The sequence below is a fragment of the Malurus melanocephalus genome, unplaced genomic scaffold (assembly GCF_030028575.1).
Source record: "Malurus melanocephalus ecotype Western Australia unplaced genomic scaffold, MMel_1.1 scaffold_401, whole genome shotgun sequence".
NCBI classification, from domain to species: domain Eukaryota; kingdom Metazoa; phylum Chordata; class Aves; order Passeriformes; family Maluridae; genus Malurus; species Malurus melanocephalus.
In genome coordinates, this window is record NW_026623633.1 from 58,060 (window position 1) to 83,382 (window position 25,323).

The 25,323-nt window shown below is 42.6% G+C and overlaps 1 protein-coding gene across 1 annotated transcript in view; it reads left to right on the forward strand.

The window, feature by feature from the left end:
* The window catches only part of LOC130581288 (DNA-binding protein SATB2), a gene marked incomplete at its 5' end in the record, with an annotated part of 70,776 nt that extends 45,867 nt beyond the window's left edge, over positions 1-24,909 (forward strand). The window contains 2 exons of the mRNA XM_057379316.1: positions 1,149-1,346; positions 21,971-24,909. Coding sequence (XP_057235299.1) covers positions 1,149-1,346; positions 21,971-22,426 — 654 coding nt within the window. The remainder of the gene's footprint in view (positions 1-1,148; positions 1,347-21,970) is intronic.
* Positions 24,910-25,323: the final 414 nt, after the last annotated feature.

Here is a 25,323-nt window from a genome sequence, read left to right on the forward strand (position 1 = left end):
GCTCGAAAATGATGAGTTATAAAGCTACTAGGTAAAATATTTTGACAGGAGTCAGTAAGGCGCGTTGACAGCATCCTCGGCATTATCTTCTCATCTTCTGTCATTTGCATTGCGTCTCGTGTGCAGGCACAGGAGGGGAGCCACTGTCCCCAGCCCCGAGGGGATGGCTGCTGGCAGGGAAGGCAGGGTTGGATGTGTCCCACACCAGGCAGTGGCTCACCTGCTGGGGACACTGGGGCACGCTCTGGGCTCTGCTCACCCCAACAGCTCTTGCCTTTGAGCTCTCCTTGCCCTTGGGCTTCAGGGTGGTTTCCTCTTCCTGGAGCGCTGGTGCTTTTCCTTCAGAGGTCTGAGCAGTCGGTCGCTGTGGAGAGGTGCTACAGCTTTTTACGTATAGCAGGAACCCTTTAAAGGTATTTCAAACTAACCTTAAGACAGCGGAAATAAAACCTGCTATTATTATGATCTGTAGTTGGGTTTAGAATTACCTCTGCCTMGTATCTTGGTATCTCTAGTAACTTCTGCAGGACCCTGTTTGCTGCTTTTGTGATAGGTACGAAAGGATTCCCTTTCTATAAGGCTGCATCTTCTCTAAAATTTTATAATTTAAAGGTGTAAAATTTTAGTGGGGTTCAGAGCTGGGGGAGTCAGTGCAACATAGTGACAGCAAATCAGAAGTCTTGATAGTATATCCTACTAAACATTTGGAGTCATTTAGAATTTCTGGTTCTGAAGCTGCAGGTTGCAGTGAGGGTTGTTACCAAGTCTCAGGAGTTRGGTGTTAGGTGTTTGGATGAAGAAGGGACTCTAAATGGAAGTGAAGATGCATCTGTTTCATCTTTGCTTTTCTGTAGGAAAAATATTTATGTCTGAGCATTTTAGACATGGTATGAATATGACAGAGGACAAGATGCTGTGCTTCCTGGTTCCTGCTAAACACTGCTACTTGTTTCAGTTTCTCCAGCTTGCAGGAAATAGAATATATCATGGATTGTCRAGACCAAAGGGCAGCTTGGGGTAGTGGAGGTTTGTGTGTGAGATGAGACCAGCAAAACTTTCAGCACGGAGCTTGAAGTGTAGTTGTCCTTGTGCTCACATCTGGTTCCTGGGTGCTCACTGAATTAACCGTGCTGACCCTACCGTTGCAGGGCTGGCTGTGTGAGCTGCTGCGCTGGAAAGAAAACCCAAGCCCAGAAAACCGCACCCTTTGGGAGAACCTGTGCACCATTCGCCGCTTCCTGAACCTTCCCCAGCACGAGAGGGATGTGATCTACGAGGAGGAGTCCAGACATCACCACAGYGAACGCATGCAGCACGTTGTCCAGCTCACACCAGAGCCTGTGCAGGTCAGAGCACTGTGCCTCTCTGGGGGTCAGTGTGGGAGCAGAGCATGCCTGGGGAACACCGCGGGGTTCAAGAGTGGGACATGCACATGTGCATTTTATGTGTTGGCTCAAATGTAAAGGTACTGCTGAAATGACCGTGGTGAATGGGCCTTCATTTCACAATCTCCTTAGGATTGTTTTGCTACTCTATGCATTTGTGACTAGTGTGAGTTTTTGGTTTGTGCACCCTTGTTCTACTCTTGTCTCTGATATTAGCAGAATAAGAAATAAATAGATACAAATATTTGTAGGGAAAACAGTGTGAAAATACTACAAACTTCGTACATTTGCAGTTCCAGCTTCAGTTGGAAGAGAAAATCAGCCTAACATATATTCCTAATAACCAGAAATGCATGTCACAAATCCAGATATCTACAGATGGTCAAGAAAGGCTCCAGAGATGTTTCTTCAATCTAAAAGCTGAGGTGACACTTTCCACAGCAGCCCTTCCCTTTGAATTGCCCCTGGCACTCAGTACCATTCACCTGATGCCATTGTGTGTCTATCTGGGCTTGTTTGTACTGTGCATTTCTCTGATAATCTCAGTTCCTCCTCCCACCTTCAGTTTTCCCACTGTTTGATGGTGGATTGCACTGCTTTGCTACTCTTGCTGTGAACCTTGGCATTCAGCCTCTATTTTTCATTGCTTCATGTGCTGCTGCTGCTACCACTACTGCCAGCTATCTTGTCACCTTTCTCTCAAGGAGAGAGCTTTCTCTGTCTTGCTGTCCTACCCCCTGCCCCATCTGAAACACAGAGGTCTCRCTCAGATTAATTATTGCCTACCTCACTCCCCTTTGTCTCTTYTGCTAACTTCTTCCTCCTTGCTTTCCTTTGTGTCTTTGCCTGCAAGAAAAAAAAAAAAACAAAACTGTTTCCTGGGGTTCAAGTTCTCAGAGCTGCAAAGTAGGGGAAGCACTCTTAGTAATTAATCTTGCAAGTTTTGTCTTCCATGTTCCAAAACGTTTATGGGATCTTGGAAGCAAGAAGCTACAAACAGGTAAAGGGCCAAACTAGCATGTGGGAAGACAACTAGAYCTGTGTAGACTGAAGCATATTAACCCACTTTTGATACCCACAGCAAGTGGGAATATCCTCTAACAGACAGAAAAAGTTTCCGTGGGATCTTGGGAGTGACCCTGATGATTAGCCTACTTTCCAAAGCTTTGTGCACATCACTTTTCTGCATCATGCAGATTGGCTCTTGTGARTGACACGTTACACTGTGTTGGAATGCTGTGCATTTGTATTTGTCAGCAAGTTACAAAGCCATGGATTAATTATTTATTACAGTCAAAATATGAAAAATGAAGAGAAATAAATGGAACCAGCTGGCAASTACATACAACAAAACTCTGGAGACTCTGGTATGCAGTTGATACAGTAGGCTTGTGTTTTGGGGTGCTACATTTTAAAGCTATGCTTGCCCATCCAAAAACCCCAGTAGGTTTCTGAGTGACACACTACCAGTGCCAGACACAGGAGGCTTGCTGTCCACCTGCTCCCTCCTGTCAAAAGGAGGGATTTTTGTATAGTTTTCATCTCTAGGACTTGAATTGTTTTTGAGAAGCAAGGTTTGTTTTCTCGCTTTGCTGMAAGGGTCACTATTAGGTAATTAGCCATGAAGAATCAATGACAACAGCCAGAGATCTAAAGCTGAGGTCCTCACACTTGCAGTCATTGGAGATTTTGTGACACTTTACATAAGGGTAGGGGTCTTGGGCCTCGCTCCTGGCTGAACTCCAGGCCAAGTAATTACTTTCTGCCTATCTGAAATTCCCCCTGTAGTGTCAAGTGGGAAAACTTTCATTTCCTTCTCAAAGCAGTGGCGGGTGCAGACTGTCTGCCACAGTGCCTGGCTTCATTTTAGCAGGGGGTGGAAACATCCAAGAGCTGCAGTCACCGACCTACTTTGCTTTTGCAGGTTTGCTAGTGAGAAGTGTGCTGTAAGTCAAGCCCTTAGCTGCAGCCTTGATAGCAAAATGACARTCCTTTGAAGAAGATACAAGCAGCAGTGCTATGAATAACAGCAGGGGCAGAACTGTAACACAGAAGCAAGTAGGCTCTTACCTCTGTTCTCTCTGCCCAGCCCATCTTTCTCTTTGCTCTGATGGCTTCAGTGTGTGTACATTAACTTCTGTCTGATGCTGGAGTCTCCTGCTCCTGCAGCTGTGAGACTGGGAGAGCCTGTCACTCTGGGCTGGGGACATCCCCCTGTCAGACTTGGAACAATATCCCAGCCATCATCACAAGAGGCATGAACAGGCAAAAGGTACTGGATATACTGCAGCCTTTTCCTCAGTATGGCTTCTTGGAAAGGGCAAAGATATTGTTGTGAAGGGTTTTTGTAGTTCACTTGCTGCTTATAGGGTTGGGGACATTTCAGTGAGGGAGTTAGCCCAAGGCCAGGTATGGCTTGTGTCTTCTACAAGGCAGGGTGTGCTCAGTGGGGCAGTTGTGTTGTAGGAGATCAACTGGAGACAAGCTGGTTCTTCATTTTTAAGGGATTGTTGTTTCTTTGGTAAGAGGCTCTTGCCTTCTGTTTGGTATTACCAAGCCTACACCTTAGGGTCAGGGTTTTAAAAACAAGCATTTTTATTTTTCTCTCTTTTATTAGATTTTTCSCATCAGCCATATATTAATCCATTTAATCAATTATTTTCCTATYTCTGAAATGAATAATGTCTACAGTGGAAGCTGAGTGTTCAAAAAATTCCTTCCTGCACACTTGATTTATTTGTTATTGTGCTGAGGAGTCATAAAATGTGAGCCCTGTGGAGCTCTGTGGCATGGCTGTGTTCTCTGGCAGTGCTGGGTGTGACCATATGGATGTGTCAGAGCGTGGATTTCCTTCACAGGCTGGTTATAGAGCATCCTGYATGTTGCTGTGCATGCAGGCTCAGCTTGCCACAGCCTCTCATCTGGATTTGAAGGAAAYTGAGGTGTGCATTAGGAGGCTCTCRGTGCCAYACAATGTGGTGTAACAGCAAATGCTGCTAAGAGGAAGAGCAYGTGAGGTTTTTGCTAGCTGGGGTACCACAGGGACATCCCTGCTGAATTTCAGAGTGCCTGGGCCACAGGTTCCTGGAGGGTGGGAGGGTGTCTTGGAAAGCATTATTACATTTTTGCCCTGTTGTCATCCTCTTCCACCRCCACCAGGAGTGGGATCCTGGCTGGATCCAGCCTGCCCTTAATGGTGTGCAGAGTATTTCCTTTGCAGCGAGCACTCCTCGTGCTTCTGCATGGAGCTCCCTGCTCTGCAGAGGTAAGGTCTTACCCTCCCTTACCTTCCATCCCTCACTAAATCCCACCATTCCCAGGCTGTTTGCTGGCATTGGACCTTCCTGGAGYGTTAATGCTGACAAGTGCCTACAGCTGCTTCCCATTGCCAGCCAGGGATTCCGTGTTTGTTACAGACACGCTGGGACACAGTAAATCTAATTTCTCTCCCTTCTCCCACTGTTTGTCTGCTGTGTCCAAGGTGACCACTCCAGAGAGTAACCATCTTGCCTTGGCACTTTAATAYAGTGCTAATTCATTGTTAATTGCTGGGGCAGAGAAACCTGACTCCGTTGGGAAGCCCATGAATCAGGCTCCTGTCTCTGGAGTGTCCGGGTGGCTGAGCCAGTTCACCATTGCAGCAAAGTCCCTTCAATTCAGGGAACGTGGAAACCCTGCCTCTCTTTTTCTGTGAGCTGACAGGTACATCTGCTGAAGCTGATAGGTACATACTTATTAAAGAGCAATCAGATGTTGCTTTCTGATACACTGTTACTTTTGTCACTTTTCTAAAATGACATCCCTCCACCCTTTTTTTCTCTCAGAAGCTTTGATTTAGACAAATCTGKCAATATATAATAGTTCAGATTATAAATCATGGAGGAACGTTAGTAAATAAAAGAAGGCATAGCAAAAAGTGCTAGGAAAGCTCTTCTGTATTGTGTGTTCACTGCAAACACTGTGGTCTCTCTTTAAATATGCAGAAAGTAACATAAGACAGAGGTAAATGAAATACTAATTTTGTARTGTTGTGAGGCATAGAAGGGAACGAATATTTTAGAAATGACAATGAAATACAAAAGAGCAGAACATGGAGCMCTCGTAAAAATGGGTCAAGGCAAGTGGCGATGGCAGCCCAATGAAACTAATTTTGTATTCTCTTTCTAGAAGTAATAAAGAGGGGAAGGAACACCACAGTAGTGCTTCCTAATGAAATATCTGATTCTAAATRATGTCTTGGAGTTCATGGGTCACATAATGCATAGCATGCAGATGGAAAAAACAGTGAGACTTAAAATTTCTCTTCTTAAAAAATAATATTGATTAATAATACTTAAGCAATCATAGATGATAAGTGAAGCAAAACTGTGTTATTCCATAGAGGAACATGGTGTGCTTAATGATCTATAGGATGATGTGCACAGTGAGGTTTGGCTGTRTTTGTGTGAGTTACACCTGGGGATTTTGCATACTGGAAATTAGAACCGAGTTGTCCATGAGACTTGGACAAAAAATACTTTCCCAAACTGTGGTAGCTCTCTGACTCTGSTCCTTACTGTTTGGAGACAAAATTTTGCAGGGATGGCTGCACCATGATAGTTTTGCTTTTTGATTATTTCTCTGCACCAAAAGACAGACCACAGATTGATATCTGCTGCTTTTTGACTCCCCAGCTCTTTATTCCATGGCTGGATGTGATGTCTGCTCAGATAGGGGTGGTCAGGACTGGTGAGACAACTTGTACTCAACAAACCCAGATGGACTTTGGGAGAATTTTGTATTGTAGRTTATTCATTACACTCAAAATGCTCAGAGCATTGTTTTGGGAGTGCTGCACTTGGGTTACTGTTTTTCTTTGATTTAGAACTACAGAGGGAAATGTGTGTCAGAACGAGGTCTGTGAATTTTGTGAGTGGAGAATATCTGTGTTCCTTAGTTGTTAGTTACCTGGAATTTCATTCTTCCTCTTATCAAAATTAGACAACAGTCAATTTCAGTATCTCCTTTCAGACTAAACTGTTAAAAACCCCGGAAAAAAAAAAAAAAGTGTCAAACTATGTAGCTTCTATTTCTGTGCAGTGTAAAGCTGAAAGCAATATGTATTCCAAATGCCACTCACTCTGCATTTATCTCTATTGTGTGTGTGACTGCTTTTGGGTGGGGGTAAAGGGACTGTCTTCAAAGCATGTGGTACATGCAAAAAAAAAATCTCAGAAGTCTTCCACTTCTGAGCTGCTTTCTCATGCTCCTCCAGTACCTGTGCTCTACAGCCAGAGATGCTGCATTTTGAAACCCCAGCTGTGGCTGCATGCTTTGGTTTTCCATCCTCTTTGTGCACACCCTTTTTCTGATGGGTCACAGTAGCTCAGGATTTGACAAAGCACAAGTTTGACAAAGGCAACAGAGGCACAAATCGGACAACAACCTCTTTATATTTGACTCTGAAGTGTCCAATAGATCACAGGAAAAGCTGCTGAGCTGTGATTGTTACAGCCAAACCTGCCTACTGCATCATCTCAGCTGTTTCTATTTAGTGTGGATATCTAATGTGGCTGAAAATGCTGCTGATTTTTATTAATGTTAGGCCTGTTATTCCCCTTGAATGATAGTGGGGAGTGTACTTGCAATTAAAGTCAAACTGCCTCTGTTCTGAAATTAATTTARGTTTAGCACTGTTCCATTTAACCCTAGAAATGGGGGACCAAGTGAACTGTAGTTTCAGGTGTTTCTGTGGTGCCAAATTTGGTYTTGTCAGATAGTACATCCTTTCCATGTTTGTACAGAACCTGAAACCATGAGGCCACTTCAGTGCCAYCTGCTCCTGGACAGCTTTGTTTGGTCCAGGATCAGCTGAGGACAGGGCAGGAATGAGGTGGGACTCTTGCATGAAGGATCTCTTAGAACATGGCTGCTGCTTTTCTTCAGCATTTTACAACCAAGATGACTCTGGGGGTACATCTACTGTGAGGCTGCCCCAGAGCAGCTCTGCTTGGGCTGCCCTGGCTCCCATGCAAGATRCTCCAGGCAGAAACTTCCTTTACAATCAGAATGTGCAGATTTAGCACGGTGGAGACTTGGCAGTAAGCAGCAGGGTGGTGGTTTGTGTTGGTGCTGCTCTGACAAGTTGTCGTTTTAGCAAATGACATCATTGTACCTCTGGCCCYTGTTGTCTCACCCTTTTGCCTTTCACACACAATTTGACCAGATTTAGCCCTCATTTCTTACAGTCCTGGCCCCGTTGTAAATGCTAAGCTGCCAGTGTTGTAAGGAGTTGTAGTAGGTTGAGGATGAGCGAACATCTAGAGCAAGATCCTAAATAAAGCTCTTTAAATTCACATAACCTTTGAAGCTTGCCAGCAGCAGGCAAACATTGAAGGCTGAAAATCCACTACATGAACCTCTATTCAATTTACATTTGAAAATTTTTGCAGTTAAAAATATTGCTCTTTTTAATTTAATTTTAATGCTCCCTAATTACTCTATGTCCCTCACACTTGCTCATAAATTATAATACCAGGCTTCAGAGATGTGCAAATGTTTATAGGCTGTTGGCTGTATGCAATATTTCATTTTCAGACTCTCWACAGAAATCTTAGGATAAAGTTAGGGCCCTGGATCATTGCATCTCATCTTTTTCTGCAGATAGGCAATTGTAAAAATTACATGGGAAGGGAAACMATTGAATATTGTGCTACCAGAGCCCTTTGCACTGCTTGACCCTCAAAGAGTGAGAGAGCTGCTCTTCCTCCTGTGTTGCACAGCATCCTCCAGGGAAATGGTGCAGCYTCTGGGCAGTGCTGGGAGTTGGGCTGTGACAGAGCAGGACATAGCTGGTCAGTCTCCTTGCCCATGACCAGTCTTTTTTTTTTTTCCAAATGCTTTGGTGTGGGGTGTTGTTGGGTTATTTTGATGCTGGTTTTTTTATTAGTTTCTTTTTGTTTGGTTGTTTTGGTTTGTTCATTTGTTGTTGTTTGGTTTTTTGGTCCTCTGAATGGTTGGAAATACCCAGAGACTGTAATATGTGCAGTGATACAGGTTTTGGTTTTTTTTTTTCAGTGTCAGTATATTGTGCATGTTGTTCCATGTTTGTATGGACTTTTACAGGAATTGCAGATTGAAAGGGGAAGTCTTTTTATGGGTATGCACTATTCTCACGCACCAAGTATCCAGAAGTACAGTAGCACATATTTTTTCTCACAGTCATCTATGCTTACAGTGTTTCAAAGAATATTCCAAAATATCTTGGCACAGACAAAGCGAAGCTGTTTGCAAGATCCCTAGCTGTGGAACAACAAAGGCTACATTCTCAACACACATCACACATGACTTTTATTAAAGTCTTAAACAAAAATCAGATAATGTATTTAGAAAATTAAATTTCACCATTTAGGACGCTGCTCACATTGTTAAAGGAAGCTGGTATCCCCTTGTGCCTCCTTTCCAATGACTTCTCCCCCAGTTCTGCTCACTTCTTCATGTTGCAAATGAGATGAAAAAATCTTAACTACAAATAAGTACATTTAAAAACCAGTAATTTGGGACTAATTCCTATTGCRGTGCCTAGCTTAAAAAGGATTTGGTTTTCAGAAACAAAGGAATACAAGCATGTATAAGGTGCCTCTGGTGGAACATTTGTAAGTTTGAATCGTCTAAAATCATAATTAACTTTTTACCATTRCATATGGCAAAAAGGATGTGGTAAATCACAGAACACATCCCGCATATTACAGACCCAGCCATCCCATTAAATTTGTGCCAAAAAACATTCCTCCATGTCCAGCTGGGGCTACATTTAGTTTTACACTATTGTGCCATCATAGTCTGAAATAACATTGATGCCCTTGAATTTTCTAGTTGCTTTTCCCTCAGATTTATGGTTTGGGCCTCTGCATTTTGYACTTATTAAGCCATGACCATTTGATGTGCCACACTTGAGTCCAAGGGAGGGTTGTGAACAGCCCCTTCCTTCCTGCTACAAACCCCATCACACGGGTGTTGAGGAAGATGAGCATATTCTGCAAAAAGTCCTAGTGCAGACACATAATTGTTCTGGGGTTTTATGTGTGATATGTGGCTCAGGCTCATGGTTAGCTCTGGAAAACCTCGGTATTCTCAGTTTTGTTTGCAAAAGCTTGGCAATCAGGTTTTCTTTTCTTGGGATTTTGGTAGTTTTTAGAGTTGAAACATGCAGAGTATCACGGAAGTCCCTTGTACCCACAAGAAGTAAGAGCTGGCTCCTCTTTCTATGCTGTGTTGAGGGAAGCTGTGGTAGCAACTGCAAATCCATCCAGTTGTAGCAGAAAGAAAAACACGCTAAAATTTCAGGACTCAACAAGCCCCATAAAAAGATCTGTCTGGACAGCACTTTACTAGTTAAGTGCTAAGTTATTATTATTTATTATTTATTTGGTCTCCTATTTTTCCTCTTACTGAGCAAGCAGGAAATATCTTTGTTCTTTCATTTTAGAAGTGAAATAAATGTATTCCCTGCAGCATTTGAAATTTTAATAATCCATAATAAATAAAATCATATCTAATAACATAACTGCTTTCAATTGGCAACATGATCTCCTAGATGCATTGCAATGGCAGAAACATAAATAGTTGCAGCCTCTGAAAGCCTACTTCCTATTTGCTAAATATACTTGGCTTGTTTTAAATTCCTTTGTGTGCAGTCATTAATACAATCCTCTTTGACAGCATTTAATTAAAGTGCTTTTCTCTATTAAATTCATTAAAACTTTTTTTTTATGTACAACTGTTTCCCAGACATTGAATGTTAAGGACCTGTAGGCCTCTCTTTAAATAACTTCTCTCTCCTTGTTGTAAATTGTTAATTAAATTTAACTTAGACTGTTTAAAGATGGCTTGGAAAAGAAAGCCAGATTTCAGGATATGGTCTCAATCATGGCTGATTTTTTTTAACACAATTTTTTCCATGTAGTTATAGACTGCGTGTTATATTGTTTATGAATGTCGCCGTACTTTCAGCTGGAACAAAGCAAAGAAATACCCTAAAAAGCTCATTTCCATCTCGCTTCAAAAATTTCCATCTTTTTAGTGCAGTTTCTTAGCCTAAGAGGATTTGCAAAGGGGGAGTGAGGAGGGAGGAGCTGTTTAGTATTAATAGATTATTGACAGCTTAATGTCTTGGCACCTAGACAGCCCATAAGGTATAATAAACAGGAAGCTGTCTGATGTGAGCGCAGTCAATAGCGTATTCAATCAGAACCTTTCAGTTAATTGCTGCTTGACCTCAGACATTTCCTTTCAGTGAAACTGTCCTTTCGCTCAGATCTCATCTGGGTTTCAGGSTTTAATTTGAGAATGCCCTTTCCATATGGCAGCTCGTGCACAGGTTCCTGGTGGAGTTTTGCTTTTTTTGCTGTGTTGTGACAGGGCAGTGTGTACCCGGAGCTTTGCGTGTGCCAGCGGCCATGGGAGCGCACCAGGAGCGGGGCTGCCGCCGGCCACCACACCGCCCTTAAAGCAGCCAGGGCTGTAAACTGACGTCAGGGGGATTTTCAAAGCAGCTGGGCTGTTGCCCAGGGTGTTTTGGATGGACTCAGGCACTCGTTTGGTGCCTGCAGATGTGCGGTGCCTCAGGCCGGCCCGCTCGCCCCACACTGCTCCGTCCCACCTGCGGGCACACTGCCCTGCTCCTCTGTGCAACTACTCAGGGCTCATTTGGATTTCGTTTTCCTAATTCCTCTACTTAGCCATTCTAATTTTTTCGGACTCTGTATCTTGATGAGGCCTAGATAAGCTACAAAGGCAAGCAGGCAGGAAACCACACGGGCAGTGCCTGACCCTGACTAACTGGAAACCATCTGTTTATTTGGGGAGGAAACCTCCATGGAAATCTCTTCTAGCAAGTCTGCCGCATTTGGGTTTTCCTCCTTTCCCTCCAAGTGTTGACTCTGAGCACGTGTGTTTTCCATACACTGGAGGGCCAGCTGTGGCATTTCTCCTTTGCAGCGAAGGGTCTGGATTTCCTGAGGAACTGTGCAGTGAAGGAAATGCTTCTGTTCCAGAGCGAGTTCCCTTTACATTTCATGCAGAGGGGAGGCATTTTCTTGTCTCTAGATCCTGCAGTGTTTGTGTCTTTTAGCTACTTATCGTCATGCATTCAGACTGTGGTTTGCTGGAAGGAGTGTTATTACTTTTAATCTCTAATTTTTCCCTGGTTTTGATTCATTTCTGTGGTTGTCTTTGTCTCTCTGTGTCAAACAAACTGCTTATGCCTTTTTAATGGCCTTATTAGCACCGGGGAAGCATTGCTGACTTGGAGYAATGTTATTCCTGGTGTACCCTTGTTCAAATGAGATCAGGAGTAAGAGTTCTGCATTGCTGTGTTTGGGATCCATTAAAGTCCAGCCTGGACCCCTGCCTGAAGCAGGTTGTAATTCTTTGGCTTCATTCATGYATGTTGGAAAGGTGACAGGGGAATAGTTTTGAGATGATGCTCCCTTTTCGGAAGATTCAAGGATAACAGGTTCGGAATAGTTATTTCTGGAGAGAATGGAACAAAACCATGGCCAGGCAGAACAAAACCACTGAAGAAATCCCAAGGTACGTGTGTGACCCCGGGGCAATCAGCTGCAGCACTCACGCTTTGCTCCCAGGTGTCTCTGGCCAGAATATATTCGAAAGTACTTTCTGGTTATATCAGACTTACTGGCCAAGCTGCTAATCAGTGTAACATTGACCAAAGGACTCCCACATGCAATAAAAATCATAAGCTTTATTGGATTTTGAGATGATAGAAAAGATTCACATCCATCTCCTTTTATAAACTGCATTACATTTTGTACTTTCAGRGCTCGCATCAGCACAATCCTTTGTAAATACGATGGTGAAGGAGGTAGGTGGGTAGATAGATGGCTATGAGTTKCTGTTCCTTGGGTGGCACAGCCTMGAGCTATAGAACTGCTTGAGCTGAGTTAAAGGGGTTGCTGACATTTCTGAAATACTGAAAGAAAAAAATATGTTGGTCCTTTCTAAATTATTATTTTCAGTTAAAAAAAAAAGGTTTGCGGCAGTTTAGAGCAACAAGCAGCATAATGCTTTGAAGGAAAATAGGAAGAATTTGAAGAGCAAAAATTGTTCTGAATAAAAGCAGCCAGAATTTGCTGTTTCATGAAAGATGCCTAAACAACTGCTTGAACTTTGTCAGAATATTCACCCCTTTGCTGCCCCAGGCAAACAGCTTGGCAAAGTAGTTTTTACTTAGGCAATACTTTGATGTCATTCAGTCGACATTTTTGACTGAAGGATTTTTGACTGAAAAATGCCACACAGTCCTAACCTTATTGAAGCATAGAATGGTGTTTTGCATTTCTAGCAAAAGCCTGAGACTCCTTGCCCACAGACGTACAGTAGCTGCAGGCTTGTGTTAAGTGTGAGCTTTACCCCTTTGCTTATGTGTGTGTAGCCAGCCATGGACAGAACAGTCCATGGAGTTYCCCACTGCAGCCAGCAGCAAAGCTGGATGGATCCCAGGGCCATAACAATATCATCTTTTGCTTTGTCCCGGTACTGCCTCTCTGGCCTTACGTTGAACTGTTTTGTTAAAAATAAACAAAAAAACCCCAAAAACTGTGAGTATAAACTGCACATGCTATTGACTTTCTATAAAGTAATTTTCTTCCGCCATCCAGAGTCTGTAAAATAGGTACAGGTGAGAGTAGTGAGACATGGAGCTCAAAAGCATGGGAGTGAGATGCCAGTGTGGCTTCTTCTGTCTTCTAGACATGCCTGCTTTTTCTAGAGCTTGATCAGGAAGATGAAGGATTTCAGATCTAATTCTCTGAGGCATCCTGTCTTCAGTGACCTAATCTGCACAGGAGCCTGTACTTTGGTCATTTGATTTTTATTTACCCAGTTGCAAGCTAAGGGTATAATAAAGCACATTATGCCAGTTGCGTGTGTGGTAATGCTGGATATTTTGCTTTTACCATGGTAGTTGATTATAATGCACATTTGAAGACTTGCTTTCTAAAAAAAGGAATATTTATACTTTTATGTGTTTGATTCACACAGTATAGTTTGCACAAGTCCTGTTATTAAGTGCATTGGTGGTTACATCTCAAAGGCCAAAAAACATGCTGAGTAGTATTTTATCAGCACAAATCTGCTATTTTCACTGACCATAAAAGTCAGGTTCTCCTGACTTCTAACTGCTCCCATTGTAAAAATTAGCAGTGCAGTTGGGTATTCTTGAAACCCCAAATAGCCATCTATAAGGACCTAAAACAGTTTGATGGGACAAATAATTACCCCCCCACCAGAATCCAGTGTCTAATCCAAACATATCCTTCCTGAAATAATGCAGTGCCTACCCCTGGTCTGAGTAACTGGAAAAAACATGACTATCGTGGCGCCATTCGTGCCACCATAGTTAGGGGTTTAGAGCTTGACCTTAAGCATGRCTCTAGGTTGGGGCTTGTCAGGGAAGATGTTGCTCACAGTGCCCACAAATATTGTTCTGATTTTCAAAAGGAAAGGAGAACATGTGTAGTGTTAATTACACAAGAAATCATGGAGGACACCAGAAGTGTTTTGTCTGCAGAAAACCAAACGAAAAACGCTTTTGTTGCTTCCTTAGTTCCTGTGGCATTCTGCCAGTTCCTCATTAGAATTGTAGGGGTTGGGATGGGGAAACACAGAACTGACCCAAAATCTTTGTCAGATGCTCCCTTCAGCCACAACCAAGCTCAGGCTCTATTTGAAAACTGCTAAGCAGAGCTCTGTGCACCATAGCACCTTGGAGAGCCTTGCTRGGGCTGTGAGGGAAAGCACAGAAGAGTAAAGTCAGAGGCCCACAAAGCTCACAGTCTTGTTTTGGAGAAGGTAAGGTTAACTGGAAGGACTGTGGCCCTTAATGTGCACACAGATGTTGAAAGTCCTGCTTGAGGGGACTCCACTTTGCCTCACCATGCAGAAGGGCAGCGTTTATGAGGCTGTTTGCTGGTGATTTTTCCCTTGCAGAGGAAGCTGCCTCGCTACCACAGGTCACAGGCAAGAGAGGCTAGTGTGGCTCCTGCGAGGCCACCAGAGTCCTGCCTGCCTGCCAGGGGTGCAGCAAGCTGGCCCCTGTGCCAGCTGTGCTGGCTGTGCCCCATCCCCAGACAATGGAGCCATCCATCACCCATGCCTTCAGGAGAGAGTCTGCAGCGGGGTTGTGCAACAGCACTTCCTGAGCGCATGGGCCCTGCCACCAGCGCCCTGTTGGTGCCAGCAGGAGCTGGGATGGATCCGGTGAGTGTGGGCATGGGAGCTGTGTGCCATCTCCACCTGTGGGAGATGCTGACAGCTCTCCTGAGCTGGGTATCACAGGAACAGACACCCAGGGCTGGCCACAACTGCGCTGCAGTAAACCTAAGGATCTGACTTGAACCAGCCCAAGATGGGATATTCAGAGCTAATGCATGAATGTTCATCAGCGTGAGCTCATTTATGCTGCCCCATAAAATCAGCCAGTTCTCAGCAATGAAAATTGTGCTTGTGCTTTTGTGGGAAGAGTTGAGTTAGCGTTTGAGGGAGAGCGTTTACCCCAGGAAACACCGGGACACTGTTCTGCATTGTCAGTTTTCTGATTTATTTTTTTAACATTATACAGACAAAATAGTGGCTATTGTGTAGGCACGTGCTGTCTATTAACAGAGATCAGGAAAGTGAAATAAACCATGCATTACTGAAGAATAAGATCATGATTGTGGTCGAGTGGTGGCTGAAGTTTTTTTCCCTTTGTCAAGCTGATTTGTAAGCATTCTTCAAACAACTGTGCAGACAGCAGTGCCACAGCTTCTTGAAAGGAAAGCAAAGWCAAGGCATGACTCCTGTGCACAGATGTTTTACAGTAACCTTTTAGACCCRTCCCAAAGTTATCTGGTCATCTGAAGTCACTGAGAACTATGCTGCACATGTGGCCTCCTAGCAGCAYGGTGTAATCAGGCTGTAATTTATATTTTATTTCCAGTGATGATAGCACTTTAAAATGTTTTGTGGTGGATTTGCTCTTTGATGCATGGTAAGCTCCTGTTAGCATTAATGGGAGCRGTGTGTGCTGGGGAGGGGGAGAGACACCTTTCCCCTGCTTTTAAGTCARGATCATCTTTTGCTTAAGCTTATCACTTTGTGTGGAGTGCCAAAAGCAATGTACAGCTGAAAGTTTTGTTGTGTTCTATTTTTTTTTTTAATTGCTTTTGCCTTTTTGTCACCTTTTTGAGCACTTCTGACAGTTTGGTCCTGGAGAATTGTGGGACAGGGCTGCTGCTTCAGAGGCTGGGTGTTCAGTGTCTTGCCATGCTTTCAAATCTGCCTATTTCCTGCCCTTGAGCAAGGCAACCGCCGGAAAGCAAAGGGAAGCATGTGGCGAGTTGTGCTCTAAAGATGTTGGAATGAATCACTTCAACAAGCTCACATTCCAGCCTGGAAACCAAACTTGCCTTTGACTTCAGGTTCCCTGTGGAACTCRTTTCTCTCCTCAAGAGTTCTTTTTGAGTCCCTTTTTGTGTAACTCAGAGTGTGACTTGTCCCACATCTGTCAGCTCTGAGGTACATAGGGTTTGTCTGATCTGATATTCTGGCTCTAGTGGTCGTCAGGAGTAGAAAGGTGATTGGAAAGGCCCGAATATTTGGGGATTTTTTTACTGTGGCTGCTTTTTTGCCAACAAAATGAATGGGACCCAGGGCTGCTGACTTACGAGGTCAGTTCTGGTTGGCTGGTTTGCTCTGGCTTTCATGAGATGGGGTACATCATATCACAGACAATATTATAATTATCTCTCATAAGGGTGTTTACTCTTATAAAGCAATTRCTAAACTGCATTGGAAAATGCACAGAATGTGCAGCCAGCATTTGAGCTAGGAAATGAAAAGAAGCTCAGACTGAAGTTAGATGAAAGTGAACATATTTATCCATGTCAGACTTCCTACCATTTTGCACGCTCATATTGATTTCTTTTGACACGGTCTTCTTTTATTGAGTACCATATATTTTTTTAAATCCCTTACTGATAACAGTACCTGCTAAGGGCAACTGTAAAAGGAAACTAAAGTATATTAAACCTGCCTGGAGTCAAAATGTAATCTAACTCCTGTAGTCTGCAATTTGTCATCACTTTATAGATACTTTTTCTTTTTTAATAACAGTTTGGATTTCCCTGAGTTTTGACCTTAGGATACTGTATAATCCAAGAAAAGCAAGGAAACTAAACCACAGTCTTTAACACAGCTTTATGGTGTCAAGGTGTGAAATCACTCTGAGAATGAGCCCAAAGAAAATACTTCCTTTGGTGCTGAGACTAGTKCTGCAGTGTTCACCCAAATGAATGTGTTTTTGCAAGGGAAAAAAAAAGAGTAGTCCAAGAACCACATTTTTAATAGGAAAAAAATGAACACAGGTGCAAATTGTAACTTCTGCTACAATTTATTGTACAGACATTCCTAGAAACCTGTAAAGAGTCTTGGTACATTGATTGTGTGYAATTAATGTTCTTATCCCTGCAAGCCCTGGCCTGGGAGCTGTCAGAGTGCAAGCCTTGCTTATGGCAGCTGCTACCTCTCTTCTCTTCTTGTACATTTTTTATATGTGAAGAGAGACCAGGGCTAGGGAGTAAGGCTGTGTATTTGAATAGATAATCTCTTGCAGATTATTCCTCTAAACTCTGCTAAGAGGGACAGTGCCTTCTTCTCGGTGTAAGATTTTGTTGCAACAGAAGAGAGTTTGTCTCTTGAATAAATTCTTCCCAGGATAGCTGGGCACTGMCTGGGAGCTCTCAGCTTACAGGGGTGAGGTGTTGCTCAGTTAAATACAGCTGAACATCTTGTTGAGCCCTGTCCTCTGCCCTGCCTTTGACTTCAGCTGGCCATTGGGAAGGAGCTTTTCCAAAGGCTTGCTGACAGGAGGTTTGTGGTGAATTGTTTTCACATGGAGTTGAACTGGTGGTAACTCCTGCTGATGAGCCATGGACACTTGTAAAGGCAGTAATAGATGACTGGTGGGTGTCCCAAATGCACGTTCTGGACCTACATTTTGCACTAAGTCTGTCCTCTCTGGTTTTTGTTTTGAGGTCCATAAACAGGCTAAAAATCTTGCTGTCTTTGGCATGGAAGTCCTTGATGTGATACAGTGTTATGGCTGGCTATGAGAGCACTGTAAATGTGAAGCAGAGCTTCAGAAAAGTGAAAGATCTTTCACAGACCCACCACTACGAATAGATTCATAGAATTATTTGGTTTGGAAAATAGCTGTAAGACCATTGAGTCCAACCATTAACCCACSAATGCCACCACTAAACCATGTCTCTAAGTGCCACATWTACACATATTTTAAATTCCCCTAGGGATGGYGACTCCACYRCTTCCCTGGGTAGCCCRTTCCAATGCTTTACAACCCTTTCAGTGAAGAGATATTTTCTGATATCCAATTCAAACCTCCTCTGGTGAAGAGGAGGCCAATCCATTCAACTTTGCTYCTCGTGGGTTTGGGTTATGAAAATTTGTTTTGACCAACACATGGCATAAAGGTATCTGTCAGTGCTCACGCTGTCTGTGCACAGAGGAAGGTGGTGTCTGTTGCAATTGCAGTCTTTGAAGAATGTAATTTTTGTGCTTCTCTTAGCAAGGGGCACCTCATCATCTCATGAAGTCCTAGCAGAAGGGAGCTCACATGACTGATTATTTCTGAAAGTGAAGGGCAGAACTACACTGGGAAACAAAACAAAAATGGAGTTCCCGATTCCAGTCTGCTGGAATGGCTGTCCAGGCAAGGGAAGGTGACATGTCACAGAGCCAGCACTGTCAGCTGGTGCCTTGCTGCTGGTGGTGCCTGGATGAGTGTGTGTTCCCTGCTCCAGCATCCTGCTTGGCTCCCTTCACCACGCACCGTGTCACGTGTCTAGTTCTAGCTAGAAAGTGGGTGGAAATGGAAACAAACATCAGTGGCATAGTGAATCCAGCCAAAATTAAATGCACTACAGGCACAGACTGCAATTTCATGATGTTCATCCTCAGTTTTCATGATGTTCATCCTCAGCTTAGGTTAGTGAACCTCTCTTTTCTGTGGGAACACCAAAGTCAGGTTTCTCCTGTGGGAGACGTGGGGAGTGGATATATGTAAAACAGGGCAACAATCCCTTCCCCTWGATAATTCATGGCTTTGGGTTTTAGATAGACTACAAACCCTTAGCTTATTACAAATAATCCTGATCAGTCCCGTAATGATACGCTACATTATATACTCTCCTAAATTTAATCATTCAATATCTCACTTCCTTCCCTGTAGGCATGTACTATTATATTTTACACATGGCTTCCAGCTGGTTTTCATTGTGGCCTTCAAATCGTATTTCAGTACAGTGGGATCTAAGACCAGYCACTTTATCATTTAAAGTCAACTTCCATCACAGTCATTTTCTTGCAAGTTTTYTACCAGGGCTGGTGAATTTGTTTCAAAATGATGAGTTTGCCTGTGAGGAGAAAGTCTACCTGAGTGCATCTTCGTGAAGCATTATCTCCCAAAGATGYGCACTGACCCAAACCCCAAAATGACATGGTAGAATGTGCACAGCAGTGCATGAAGCTGCTGGAAATTTTACCTGCAGTTCTAGCAGCCTAATAATGACCCAAGATCTGAAAACRTGGAACTACAAAAACAGTCCATTTCCTCTGTGAGGCTGTGGCATGCATGAAGTAAGCCAATCAYTCAAATTGACCAGCATGTTCATCAATCAAGTTTGGTTTAAAGCAAATATTTAACACGAAGGTAATTTCGATTTCATATTGTACCATGTGGTCAGCAGTTGATCTGGTTTGTGCAGAAAAGCATGCTCTTTTGTGCTAAATAGCCTGTACTATTGGAAGGRATTGCAAAACTGACCACAGCCCGGATCTGAGGGACATTTTGTGCATTTATCTGTCTCTTTGTATAGTATATGGCTAAAGTTATTTTGCTGAAAAATACAGTGTGGCTTAAATCCTTTGTTAATGCCACTGGAATCCAGAGGAAACGCCCAGAAGTTAGTAAAATAATGAGATTTATCTGCTACAAGAGCAGMTTTAGATTTTTGCATTACTTAGGACAACAGGAGGTGAAATAAAATACCTTTTCCTAGTATTTTACGCTGATAACCCCCAGGTTTTGCATGTTCTCTACTGGAGTAGGTGGAGAGGTCACTCTGGAAAAGGAAGGGTTAATTGAAATTATTCTTTCCCTCCCGCTCTCAGCCYTCTCTTTGGTTGATTGCTTTATAGATGCTGTAGGCATCTCTTCATCTCCTTCAAATTAAACATTTTACTGCTGCTGATCCCGTATTGTTGGATTTTTTTCGTCATTATATTTGATTGGAAGTCTTGTAACATTTTTCAAGCTGGATCATTTCTCATGCTATTTGTCAACTGAAAAGGGAAAAAAAAAAGCCCCCTTCCAACTCCAACAAGAACAAACTGAATGATTCGCACCCTGTCTGGATGTGTTTCTATCTCTGTTTGCTGCTACTTGAATCCAGCTTCTGATTAGCAATGCTACTTGTGGCTTTTTGTGTGACGCTGCCTSTAAGTTCCCTGGCAGTTTATTTGTGGTGTTAAATCCTTTTCATTCTGGCTGCTCCGGGCCTTACTTTGTCAGGGGACAGGACCAGAAGCCACAACAGGGGAGATTAGGTAGGGTGTGCGTGACAAATTTATGGGCTCTGTTCCGGGCTAGAGTCAGCGATGCTGGCACTGCTGCTTTCAGWGCTCCCTGCTGACGTAGGTACGGATCCCACCCTCATCTGTAGCCCTCCATTTGGAAACGYCAGCCCTTCTCTTTGAAAGCAATCCACGGACAAAAAAGAAATCCTCAAAGAGCAGCTGAGCGATTCCATTCATTGGAACATTATGCTCTTTTATTACAAGAGATGTAATAAAACATAAACCAGAGTATCTGTCATTTCCATTTGAGCTTCCCCTTTCCTCCCGCTCCTTGGTTAGCCATTTCTGTGGCAGAAAGTACACATTGGCACAGAATGAGTTTGCAGTGTTTTCCCACAGTGGGGCAAGTCCAGTGCTGGCACCTGCTCTGTGTCGTGTTTGTGCCAGGGCAGGGTGTGTGGCCATGTCCCTGCTCTGCTGGCCCTCACTCACAGCCCCTCTGCTCCCTGGACACTGGGACTGGAGATCTCTAATGTTACAAATGCTTATGGAGGGAACGYTTGATGAAGGAAATGAGTAAAGGGCTCTTGGGCACAGAGCCTTTTTAGTTATTTGCATAACGGGCTGATATTCCACAGCGGACTTCCCTCTTGCGGTAATAACTTTACTAGTGTAGAATTTTACTGGGGGCTCAGTATGTGTTTAAAATTCAGTGCAAATTCTCAACACATTTCCATTATTTATCCTTTTTTTTTTCCTTTTCCTTTAGAGAGCTTTAATGTAGCGTTGATTTTCTGGACGTTACAGTTTACAACAAAGATATTTTTTTCTTGGTTTAAGAGGCAGAATTCCCTCTTACTTGTGGAAGAAAATAGTTAACCATATTGATTTTGTTAGCTTTGAGTGTTGAGCTCTAATAATTATTTCCCTGCATCTGAAGAAACCTCTGGGCAAATCCAGCCCTCTATCCTGTAGGGGATTTTTTTCCCGTTAATCTCTCTTGTATAGATTTGGTTTTAAAGAAAGCATATGGAGCTCTTCTGTGTTTGAACAAATCAAAGCAGGTATTTTTTCCCCTGGAACGAGGGCTGCACGAGGCCCTTTCTTAGTAATTTTAAGTGGCTGTTAGGAAGATTAAGAGCTACATATGCTTTCTTTAAACTTGCCGAAAAGGAGATACTGTGGGTGAAAATCTGTTACAAGACTGCAAAGTGTGTTTGCCCAGAGGGTTTCTCAGAAYGGAGGGCTATAATTATTTGAACTCAGAACTCCTCAACTAGTGAAATTACTACAGATGTAATACAGAGAAATCTATTCAGGAGACACATTAAAGYCACCTATGTGAAGCAACTGAATTGACTATGCTGTCTTTCTTGARAGAAAGGAAATCTTAACAAATCTCTGTACTTATATAATTTTTTTTTCTCCCATAAAGTAGCTGTGATGGATTTTAATGCAAAATCATTATTCATAAAGTAGCACCTGACAATCCCACATGTGTCTAGGCCCCCTGTGGTACTTGACATTTTGAAGAAATGGTCAGTGTCTAGCCTGCAAAGATGAGAGGAAACAAGGATAGGGAGAAGAGGAGCAAAGCAGGAGAATGATTTTTCTGAGATGGGACAACTGGCCAGTCACCATGACCCATGAGACTGTTATACCTTTTGACTTAATTTTTATTTTGGCTATTTTATATATCTTTTTATAACTTGCATTTTATATTTCTTATTTGCKTTGTGGTTTTACATTTATTTTCTATCATTTGCTTTTCATATCCTCTTTCAGTCTGTAGTTACTGGAGTAGCTGTCTTACAGGTGAGAAAGGCAGTGGACAATGCATACTAATTGTGCTTTTCAAAGTAGGTCCTGTGTACAGATGTGTACAAGTGCCCTTATGTCCAGCACTGAGGGGCTCAGCATGTGAAGTGTGTGTCTGTTTGATCTTTYAGGTGCTGCACAGACAGCAGTCCCAGCCTGCCAAGGAGAATTCCCCACCTAGAGAAGARGCTCCTCCTCCACCTGCTGAGGACAGTTGTGCCAAAAAGCCAAGATCCCGTACCAAGATCTCTCTGGAAGCTCTAGGTATCCTTCAAAGCTTTATTCATGACGTGGGTCTGTACCCTGATCAGGAAGCCATCCACACCCTCTCTGCTCAGCTCGATCTCCCCAAACACACCATCATCAAATTCTTCCAGAACCAACGTTACCACGTAAAGCACCACGGGAAGCTAAAAGAGCACTTGGGAACAGTGGTTGACGTGGCAGAGTACAAGGATGAGGAGCTGCTGACGGAGTCGGAGGAGAACGACAGTGAGGAAGGCTCTGAGGAGATGTACAAAGTAGAGGCTGAAGAGGAGAATCCCGACAAAAGCAAGGCGGCTCCAGCAGACATCGACCAGAGATAATGTGAGATAGGAGCGCAGAAAGCAATACATTGGTCCAAGGATTTTCTGGTTTTATTTTTGATTTTTTTTTTCTCCTCATTTTACTTTTGGTTTGTTTGTTTCCATTGCGCATGATCCATGTGCAAACCGAATGAATTCAGCATTGCCCGATCAGACATTGCCTTGACACAGACACTCGAGTGTCACACTTTCTACATTTGACTGAAGCAATCGTTGTAGTCACATAGGATTATGCCTTCATCAATCTTGCACTTATGAAAGGGACAGCTAGCAAGTAAATGGGAAGAAAAAGTCCTATGAAATCAGTGAAGGAAAACATACAACTTGGTGTGTGTATATATATATTTCCATAATATATATATATATATATTAAATTGCATGGGACGGAACTTTACAACCTGAAAGTATAGACTGTGAAATGAGTTCTTTAAAGATGAGACTTGTTTATGTATTAAAACCACTTCACAATGAGTTGCTTTGGCTTTTTGATAAACTGCCTCCTGCTCTCAGGGTGTGGTGACTATTTTTGAATTCCTATTTATTTTCTATGTTTATCTCTGATGGTTTTTTTCATTATTATATGGCTTCCTATCTGGCAACTTGATGGGTAATTTTTGAGGTATTTAAAGACATAAATCAACACTGCCAAAAAAATAAAAGAGGAAAAAAAGAGAGAAAATGGAAAAACAAATCAGGGCACCTTAAAAAGAAAACTAGTAAGTTAAAAGTACTTTGAACACAATGCACACTTATAAGGATAAAGCATGTTCCACTCTCCAGATAGTCCTTTCTGTAGTGAACAGATGAGTTTTCATGAGATTCAGARTGACCAAAACTGAAATTCAGTGCATAGAAGACTTGTCCATTAACCAGGTCTTTACAGAAAGAGAAAAAAAGATAAACGTGTTGAGATTTGATGTATGGAATTCATACTATCAACTACATTTTTACCGTGGATTTTATTTACCTGTTCTCTGTTTCAGATCTTAAAATTTATAAGCTTCCTTCTTGTTGTTGCTTTTTGTTTATACTGAAGTGAAACACACACACTCACACACACACTCACACACACACACACACGTGTAAAGTTACATTGCGACACACAATGCCACCATCCCAAGAGTCCCGTCCAGGTAAATTGCTGCCAGCCCAAGGGTTTGCCACTCGCCCTCGTGGCTGTGCTCCCCGTGTTTCTGTGCTGGCTGGCTCCCCAGCCATGTCCCTCTTTTGTGCCAGTGCAATGCAGTGTTTCCAGCCGCGCTCCGTAAMGCAGAGCCCATCCCCACCAAGCTGCGATCTGCCATGGCATCCACCCGCTTTGTGGCACCCTGTCCAGACAGACACCGAGTAGCATTTACCTTTTTCTTCCGTGCAATGAGTTCCCAGACAAAGACCTCACCTTGCAGCAGCTGGATTGGTTTCAGACGCCTGTAAACTGCAGCCGTAACGGTACCAACGAGGCTTTTTTTCTTCCTTTTTTCACATGGGCTTTTCATGCAGTCTTGACAAAGACCTCATGCAATATCACTTTGAAAGTTACTTTCTGTTTACTACACCAGGCAATGTAATATAACTGTTAATACTATTTATATATTTGAAAGGTATAAAAGGTAGGAGTTAAAAATTAAAAACCTCTAYGTGTAGATATTTACACAGAACAGACAATATACAGGGAGAAGACGTTGCAATACAAGCTAATTCTAGCTGCTCAGTAACCTCTGGAGTTTTTATGAGATTTTTTCAGAGCTAATGTTTGAAACATGRATATCTCTGCATAAATTTCATGTACCTTTGCAAAATTATGGTGGGTTGCTCACTTAATGCCCCTTTTGCTCTTCATCCTTTAGTTCTGTAGTATGCTGCAGCTTTAATCAGAATTTTGATGGTTGCTGCTTTATGTTTCTCTCAGAGCTACGCTTTCAAAACTGTCTTCTTATCCTGTAGCTGAAATCACTCCATACATTTGAAAGGAAACTGAATTTTGCCAAGCGATGTAAGTTGTTCATCTGATGATGGCATCAACATTTGGTATCTTTTACACTTCAACCAAAAATTTTATTAGGTATTTTTTCAATGCTGAGTCTTGCCTTTTTATTTTTAATTTCACTGCCAATTTTGCAGTGGTTCTAAGTGAATCTGTGGGCATTTTAGCCTGTGGTCTTGCCAGAACTTTGCGAATTACAATGCATATATGTCTATTTATTCAATATCCATCATATAATATCTATTTGGAGAAAGAAACTTTTCTTGTAGTGCCTCTTAACAAAGCACAATTTTCCGCCTTTTTTGTGTAATAAAAAATAAAAAAAAACAAATTGTGTTTTATTGCGGTATCAACAATGTGAATAAGGATTAACATATTGTAAATGTTCATTTTTCCATGTAAATCAACTTTATCTTCGTTATCACTAAGTGATAATTAATTTTTAACTTATGTGCATTGTTAGGCTGTTAGAATTTTTTGGTTGTTGAAATAAAATGCATTCAATAAATATGACTTAATTTGTCAAGTAATTTACTAAGCCTTTTTTCTTTTCTCCTGAGTGCGAGCGGAACAAGGTCTGCGAGACAGACGGGGCATATTTGCCTGTGGAAAAAAGGTTTGATCAGTGTAACTGGGTCCTGAAAACCTGCAGAATTCCTGTAGTTGGCACAGCTGGCAAATCTGTATCAGTCAGGATGAACCTGTGATGTTCTGGCTTTCTGTGCATGCACAGAATGTTCCTGGTGGGATCAGGAGGAGGCTGCGGGTGCCTTCAGCCATCGGAGAATATACTCAAAACACACACATAAAGACCCRCTTCCAGTGTGCTGTCTTCTTTTGCTGGTAGATTTTTTTCTGTTTATAATTAAAAAGCCACAAATGACTGCGTGTCAGGAAACTTTTGGAGCACACA